The sequence below is a fragment of the Galeopterus variegatus genome, unplaced genomic scaffold, assembly GCF_000696425.1.
Source record: "Galeopterus variegatus unplaced genomic scaffold, G_variegatus-3.0.2 Scaffold7966, whole genome shotgun sequence".
Classification (NCBI taxonomy): Eukaryota; Metazoa; Chordata; class Mammalia; order Dermoptera; family Cynocephalidae; genus Galeopterus; species Galeopterus variegatus.
This window is the reverse complement of record NW_007734077.1, coordinates 28,131-36,319: the sequence shown is the minus strand read 5'-3', so window position 1 is coordinate 36,319 and position 8,189 is coordinate 28,131. Positions and strand designations below refer to the sequence as shown.

Sequence of the window (8,189 nt, the reverse complement as noted above, 5' to 3'; positions counted from 1 at the left end):
TTTTTTTTTTTTTCCCCTTTTTGTCTTTTTTTCGTGACCGGTAATGGGATCGCAACCCTCGGTGTCGCGCCCACACTGCGCTCAACCAGTGAGCAGACCGGTCTCTATATGGGATCCGAACCCTTGGCGGGAGCGCCGCCACACTCTACTGAGTGTGCCACTGGGCCGGCCCATATATATATTTGTTTTCATTCAGCATTAGGTCATCAGCATGTTACACATCAGTCAAAATTCTTCAGGAGCCTCTTATCGTCACACGTTACACTGCCCTGTGAGTGTGTGGCATCTGTTTAACCACCTCCCGCATTGCTGGATGTTTGGTGGGCATGTATAATGTTTAAATTTGTTCTCTCTATCAAATAATGCTTGGATGATCCTTTGCATTTGCAAAACCTTTGTGCACGTCTCTGATTAGCTTAAAATGGATTTCTACAAGTTGGATGACCGGACAAATTTAACATTTTTTAAGGTTCTCAAACTGTTGTCTGTACTCAGAGGTCACAGTGTGGAATTCCCCAAGTGATTGTAAATGAGGAAAGTAACATTGAGCCCCAGGAGTTCAACTGCACTGTCCACACCAATCAGAAGGAAGCCCACTGCGGCAGGCTGCGTGGATCATGGGACCCAGCATGGTACAACCGGACTGATGCTCTAACGTCTCAACTAAAGACGACCACAGTGCCCATCAGGAGAAGCACCCTGGCAACACTGGTAAGAGGACGCTGCTGCTGCCAACACCGGCCGTGCCCATCCCCACCCATCAGGAGAAGCACCCTGGCAACACTGGTAAGAGGACGCTGCTGCTGCCAACACCGGCCATGCCCATCCCCACCCTATCCAGGGGAAAAGGCACTTTAGCCATGGCCGTGGGGAGTTTTTTGATCCCATTGACAAGGCCATTCCCAGGAACTTGGAGGATTTCCATCCCATGGGAAGACCGCTGCTCTTATGAGATGGATGCTCCAGGCTGCCTGAGGCTGTGGTCAGCAGCATACCGGCCCCCAGGGATGTCCAGGCCCTAAGCCCTGTGACTATGTTACCTTCCATAGCAAAAGAGACTTTGCAGGTGTGGTTAGGGTGAGAGGAGACTGTCCTGGATTATCCATGAGGGCTCAGTGTCACCACGACAGCCCTTAAAAGTGGAAGAGGAAGGCAGAAGAATAGGCCGAGAGTAGCCCAGAGAGGTGTGGCAATGGCAGAAGAAGGGAGAGGGAGTCTAGGCATGAGAGGGACTCCACCGGCCCTTAAAGGCCATGAGCCGAGGATTGCAGGTGGCCTCCAGGAGCTGGGAATGGCCCTCAGGTGACAGCTGGTGAGGATACGGGGACCCATACCCCAGTTCCACAACTGCAACTAAATCCTGCCGACCACCCAAATGAGCAAGAAAACAGACTCCCCCCTAGGGAGTTAATAAATATTTGTTAAATTCTTCTGCTCAGTGAGGAGGACAAGGTCAGACAGATTGGCAAAGCTGGCATGGCCCATTGGGCAGGGGATGGTCAGTGAGGCCATTGGGCAGGGGATGGTTGGTGAGCCCATTGGGCAGGGGATGGTCGGTGAGGCCACTGGGCAGGGATGGTCGGCGAGGCCACTTCCCCCACCTCCAAAGTCTCCTCTTTCTCAGAAACTTCGTGCTGGTTCAGAATCCATTACGTAGGAACCAACAGCTTCTTGACCAGAAACTTGACTGTGACCCACCAAGTCCTCAGGCTGGGAGCCTTCAGGCACGTCTTACATTTCGGAGTCCTACATGGGCCTCCCTGCTTTGCCCCCCAGAGGCTGGGGACGAGAACCAGACAGGCCCTTCACAAGCCACTGCTTAATAGTGCCCATCCTAAAATCAATGTTGGATGCTTCCAGGATGATTTGCTCACTCTTTTTATGATGTGAGTTATATGTGCACAAAGTTTAAAAAAAAAAAACTATGCAGAAGTTTACAGAACAAAAAGCTAGACTTTCTTGCCCTACCCCTGTCGCAACCCTTCACTCCTCTTCTCCCCAGAGATAACCATCTTGAACCATTTTTAAGTTTTAATTTGCTGCAGGTCACTCTGTGTGTTAACACAGAGCTTACGCAGGGTCCTTCTCAAGTCTTCACTTGCAATAATTTAGTCCCACGAACCAACTCTGCCTCCGGCCTCCAGGCTTCCGACGAGTCATTTAACTTGTCAGGAACCCACCCATTGCAGGAGGCACGAGACAGAGAGAGACAACCAAAGTGGGCCGTGTTTGTTCTCAGCCAGCAGCTCCAGGCACAGAGAAGGCTGCCCCAAAGCCTCAGTTTCCCCACAACACAGATGTTTGGGCTTGACTTCGAAGCTGCCCACAGCTAGTTTCTTCTAAAGGGGCTAAGGGTGGCAGGTGCAGCTCTGCTCAGGTACAGGCAGGCTGCGAAGTGCAGGTGGAGCTGAACCAAGTTTCATCTTTACCTCAATGGTCTGGACACGGTGGAAGAAGGAATTCATTCTGGAAAATGCAAGAGATGACGGGAATTCCCAAGGCACAGGCTCTTTGTCCTGGAGACAGAGAGAGAGGGAAGGCCGTGTTGGCTTCAAACATTCCCACTTACCCAAAGGCTGGAGACCGTATAAAGCCGGCCTTGTCTTCACCTCGGTTCCTGCTCTGGGAATCAGGGGTACCTTAAAGAAAAGCTTCATGTTCGCGCAGCAGAAATCGTACGTGCGTACCCAAAGGCTGGAGACCGTATAAAGCCGGCCTTGTCTTCACCTCGGTTCCTGCTCTGGGAGTCAGGGGTACCTTAAAGAAAAGCTTCATGTTCGCGCAGCAGAAATCGTACGTGCAGTAGAGCTCCTTGAGCACGTTCACGGACAGGGTGATGCTGTTCAGGACCTCCTCTACTTCCCCTTGCAAGCCTTTCAGCACATCATCTGGGCTCAGGAAGGTTCGTATCTGGGCAAAAGAGAACACAGACGTCCCAAAGCCCCGTCAAGCCATTTAGGGTAATGACTGGGCACACCATCTGCAGGCCGATTGGCCAATTAGCAGCACTCCACACGGGTACCATGGGGCTCCCAATCGGCTTCTTCTGACACGTGACTGTCCCTTGGGTGCGTGGCCCTACGTGCCTGCCAGCTGCGGGGCTGTTGGGGGGTGGTGCAGGCTGAGCTCCTTCCCTTTCTTGGCCCCTCATCCTGTGCCAAGGATGCAGCAAAAACAAATTTTGGCCACAGATGATGAGTGGCCCTCCAAGGTCGGGGGATTCACAGGTGCCCTCTGTCCTGCAGACAGGGCTGCAAATACGATTTCAATATATGCAGGTGGCCTAGGGTTGCAACCTTTCAACTCAGATGCTCGTGGCTGGCTAATGGGTGCTTGTGAAAGGAAGAAAGAGAGAGTCTGTGTTGAGGGAGATGGGAGTGCAGGACCAGACAGACCCCTCAAAGCCCCTGAATCTTGGGGTGCTGGGAGCCTCGAGGTAGAGTCTCCTGCTCTGTCTTCCACTTCCTTTTCTCCTCTCAAGTCCTGGGGAGAAGTCTAGGTAGCCACCAGGAGGGCTCAAGCTCAGCTTGTGGCCTGCAAACACCCGTCCCAACATCTTGGCTTGTTTTTAAACTCCTGGGGAATGCGGGAAGCAGGGGAACAGAGCAGAACTGGGGAGAGGAAGGCGCCCGCGGGCCGGGTGAGGGTTACCATCTCGATGACTTGGTTGCAGAACTCCTGCAGAATGACAATGATCCTGGAGGGCGTGTTGTAGTGCTCGGAGGTGGCCCAGATGAAGCAGATAGTGTCCAGCACCTTGGCAATGAAGGTCGGGAGCTGGGGAGAGACGGACCCAGGCGTGCTACAGAGGACCAGCTTCCGGACCTTGTCACAGCATCTCAGCCCTCCCTTGCCCAAGGCTCATGCTGGGCCTCCAGGAGAGGGTCCCCAAGAGGATGGAAGAGGCGACTCCCCAGGCCCATGCACCTGGTTACAGCCCCCTGCACCCGCAGACAAGAGGCCCCCCAAAGTGAGCGTTTCTTGCCAGCATACCGATGTGAAGTCGACCTGCTCCATCTCCTCCAAGAGGATGCGCAGGGGCTTCAGGTACAGGACAATGTCGCTGGCTTCCTTCAGCCCTGCACGGAGCAAGAACAGGTGCTCAGCAGCGAGTGAGAGGACACCGGTCAGAGACGACAAACTGGCAGCTCTGGGTGTCTCTTGACACCTGCTCCTTCAAGAACCAGGGTCTTTCTCAAAAGGAGGGGGCTGGGGAAGCTGCTTATGGGGGAGGCGCAGGCCACACCCCACAGGGTTGGTGACGGGCACAGCCTTCCAAGAAGGCTTGGGCAGCTTCATCAAAGACCTCATGGGCAGGGTCATGGGCTCACCTTCAGTGACATTCATATAGACATTTTGCAAGGCTGGCCAGTAGCAGCTTTTGGCTTTTTCCAGGATCTCCACTATTTTATTCACTTTGGGTCTGTTTAGCTGAGAAGGAGAGAAGAAGAATATCAGCCTTCCGATGGAGCCCACAGACCCTAAGACGAGGGTGACCTGGCCCTGTGGCTGGCTAGAGCAGGTCATCGGGCCCCTCAGCGTCCCTGTGGGGTCCGCACCGAGAGGCCGAGCCCTCGCCTGCCGCCCGCTGGGATGTGGCTGCTGACCCTGCTCTCGGCCCTACCTGCTCATGGATGCACTTGAGGTTCATCAGCCGCGCGTCCCAGAACTCAAACTCGACCCGGGGTAGGGGGTGCAGCCCGTCCAGCAGGGCCTGGGCCGAGTCTTTGCTCAGCACGTCCCGGATTTGGTGAGACCAGTTGATGATGATGGTTTCGATGGCGTGCAGGAGCGAGTTGTCCAGGGAAGACGGGATCCTGCCCGGCAGAGGTTGGGGCAGATGCTCTCATGGCCACATGAACCTGGGTCCACCGAGCTCCGCCCCTCCCCCAGCAGCCTTCAGCCGGCAGACCCTAAACCACCAGCAACAGCCCCAGGTCTGGCCTCGGGCCTCTGGTACCTCCCAGCCCCTAAGAGAGGCTGAAGTTTCTCAAGCCCCCCAGCTAGGAAGAGACCCTGAGCAGACAATGGATGTTGTCAGAGGTTCCAGGGCCCGAGCTCTCGTCTGAGAAAGGGTGGGGGGGCAAGGACTGTGGAATGAACCCTATTCGGGACGGCTCCTCCAGGGGATTCTTACAGGGTGTTTACAGGGCACGTTTTGGGAGCCTAGTGGACGAATGGAGGACTTGCCCTAGAGCCCCTAGGAGCGGTCTCCTATGAGTGTGTGGTACAAGCTATCACACCCATAACCGCTCCCAGAGTCTCACGTGCCAGTTGCAAACGGTGGCTGGGGAGACGCCAGGGGAAACCTTAGAGTCCCTTGTCCATCCCAGGGCATCTGGAACACCACCACCTTTCCGTGGGCTCCCATCCACCTGCCGATCCCTTCCACTCCCTCTCAGTGCCCACATCTAAAGCTGAGCAGTCTGTCTCCTGGCTATGTTGACACGTGTCATGTCTTTCCTGTACTGGACCGGTACACATGCATGATCCGGAGAGGACTGGGGCACAGGCCGGTTGTTTCTGGGCATTGATGCTGCTCAGCCGTCACCGGAGATGGAACCCTAGGGCCCCAGGGCCCCTCCCTTCTTGCCCTGGCACGTGTCCCTCAGCCTCAGCACCACCTAATGGCACCATGTAAGGGCACCCCCTTGCCCTCGTGTGTGTTTCATTCACTTCAAAATGCAAAACCAGTTGGCAGTGAGAGTCTGCCACTCTCGGTCAGGGCTCAGACACTCCCTGGGCATCTGGTGACGCGAGGCGTGGGGCCCTACCTCTCCATGGACTCCAGCGTGCCATCCAGGCTGCCCAGGTGCTCCGGGACGGGCAGCAGCGTTTTCCCTTTGATCTTGCCCCCCATCACGAACATCTCGTTCTTCAGCCTGTGCACTTGTTTCACGATGTCTTCCGAGACCACCCGGGGCCATCCGTCCATGTTCTCACTTTGGTTTAACAGAGAGTAGAGGACCTGAAAGGAGATGCTTCTGTAGTTCTGCCTGAGCCTCCGCCAGCTCAGCCACCCTCCGGGGCCATCCGTCCATGTTCTCACTTTGGTTTAACAGAGAGTAGAGGACCTGAAAGGAGACGCTTCTGTAGTTCTGCCTGAGCCTCCGCCAGCTCAGCCACCCCGAGATCCAAGCCCCCAGGAGGATTCAGAAGACCTCGGTGCTCGGAACCTGGGAAGGCCAAGTCCTCCTTCCAGAAAGAAGAGGGAAGTTGGGGAGTTTAGAGCAAGGGGGACAGCCCGGCTCCCGTTCTTTGTAGGGGCGAAGCCATCTCCAGGAAGGGGGACCCCAACTTCTGCAACAATAGACACACTCCCTGTGAAAGCAAGTGTTACGTGCTGTGATGGGCTGAGTGTGTCCCCCAAATCCATGTGCTGAAGTCCTTACTCCCAGCACCTCAGAACGTGACTGTATTTGGAAGTGGAGTATTTAAAGAGATAATTAAGTTAAAATGAGGTCATTAGGGTGGACCCAAATCCAATGAGACTGGTGTCCTTATAAGAAGAGAAAATTAGGACACAGACACACACAGAGGGACAACCACATGAAGACACAGGGAGAAGACAGTCACCCGCAGCCAAGGAGAGGGGCCTCGGAAGGAACCAACCCTGCCCACACCTTCATCTAGGACTTTTGGCCACCAGAGCTGTGAGAAAATAAATGTCTGCTGCACAAGGCGGGGACATGGGTCCCCATTCTACAGGTGAGGACCAGGAAGGCTAAGGTAAGGAACTTGAACTCTAACCAGTCTGACTCCCCAAAGCGTTCCCCACCCCTGCCACACCTCCTGAGAGTGTCACTGGGGAGGATGCAGGACTGCGGAGAGATGCAGAAAACGGCACCCCATTTTCTCTCTTTTTTTTTTAACTCAAAGTCTCAGAATTGGGGAAACTTTCTACTAGTACTGGGGTAGCCCACACTTTCTGAGCCCCTCACAGTACGGCGGTTCTAATGACGCCAAGAGAGGACAGGGTGATGGACGGGGCTTCTCACAGGTCAGGTGCACAGCATCACCTGGAGGTCGTCTCAGCAGGCCCAGGGCGGGGGGCCCGAGCTCCTGCGTTTCCAACCAGTCCCAGGTGCTGCTGCTGCTGGAGCGCACCCGGCCTGGATCCACGCACCTCCTCCACGACCGCAATCAGCTGGTCCACCGGTGTGGGGCTTATGTCCCCGTAGAGGAGGCGGGTCTTGTAGTTGTCCTTGTTAATGGCCTCAGGCTTCGTCTTGATAAAGTAAACCCCTTTGGATTTGAGGGATTCCGGGAAGCCCAGGCAGGGTATGATCATGCCGGCAGGGTTGAGCGTCAGCACCAGAACTGAGACCTCCGGCTTTTCCCAGAACTCTGAGATTAAGGCCATGTTCTCCTCAGCTCCGATGAGTTTGCTCCACTTGTCTGGCTTGAACTTCAGGATGATGGAGGCGACTTCCTCCAAATACTCTAGTCTGATGTCCGGTGTAATCGTCATCTTGACCTTTTCTCACACCACAGACATCTGTTAGGTGAACAGACACAAGACAGAACTGTCTCCTGGCTCCTCAATTTCCCACCCGCCGCTGGAACTGGGTGGCATCTCTGCTCTAACGAAGCACCAAAAAAAAGGGTTCTCCGGGAATGTGTTGTTTTTAGCTGTGGATAGGCTGGGGCGGGGGAGCGACGTGGAGGTGTGTTTGCGAATGTTGCTGAATTAATCTCCACCTGGGTTCTCCAAAACAGGCACTGTGTCCCCATTTCATAAGTGGGGGAAGGAAACGTGGGGGAAGCCCTGGGTGTTTGCAGGTCACTCACTGTAAGTCTCAGCAAGTTGCAAGTGCTACTGGAATTGAAGGAAACAGCCTCTGGTTTACTGATTTTGTGGATTTGGGTTGGGGCTTTTACAAAATCAGCTTTCCTTTCAAGAATGGCATTGGGGTGTGCTCCCTCTCAGGCCATGCTGTATATGGTTCCTGAGGCCCCCATGTCCCCCAAGTCTCTCTCCAATCAACTGGTCTTATCTCAAACTCCCACCAGGAGGTCCCAGAGAGCAAACAGCCCAGGCCAGTGGGCCAAGGCAGGGCTTGCTCATGAGCAGGACTGGAGCAAGGACTCCAGGGAGCCCAGGAAAGGGGCCGGGCGGTCCTGGGCAGACTGCACAATGGGCCCACACGCCTGACCGGCTCCAAGCAGGGAGCACAGCCCCTTCCGTG

General features: G+C 55.0%; 1 protein-coding gene across 1 annotated transcript in view; it reads right to left on the bottom strand.

Moving 5' to 3' along the window:
- LOC103608050 (dynein heavy chain 17, axonemal-like) overlaps positions 1 to 7,471 on the bottom strand; it is a 70,258-nt gene extending 62,787 nt beyond the window's left edge. The window contains exons 1-8 of the mRNA XM_008592498.1: positions 7,127 to 7,471; positions 5,775 to 5,968; positions 4,625 to 4,817; positions 4,332 to 4,431; positions 3,994 to 4,079; positions 3,652 to 3,777; positions 2,758 to 2,910; positions 2,430 to 2,516 (exon numbers count right to left, since the gene is read on the bottom strand). Of these exons, the coding sequence (XP_008590720.1) occupies positions 2,430 to 2,516; positions 2,758 to 2,910; positions 3,652 to 3,777; positions 3,994 to 4,079; positions 4,332 to 4,431; positions 4,625 to 4,817; positions 5,775 to 5,968; positions 7,127 to 7,471 (1,284 nt within the window). The remainder of the gene's footprint in view (positions 1 to 2,429; positions 2,517 to 2,757; positions 2,911 to 3,651; positions 3,778 to 3,993; positions 4,080 to 4,331; positions 4,432 to 4,624; positions 4,818 to 5,774; positions 5,969 to 7,126) is intronic.
- Positions 7,472 to 8,189: the final 718 nt, after the last annotated feature.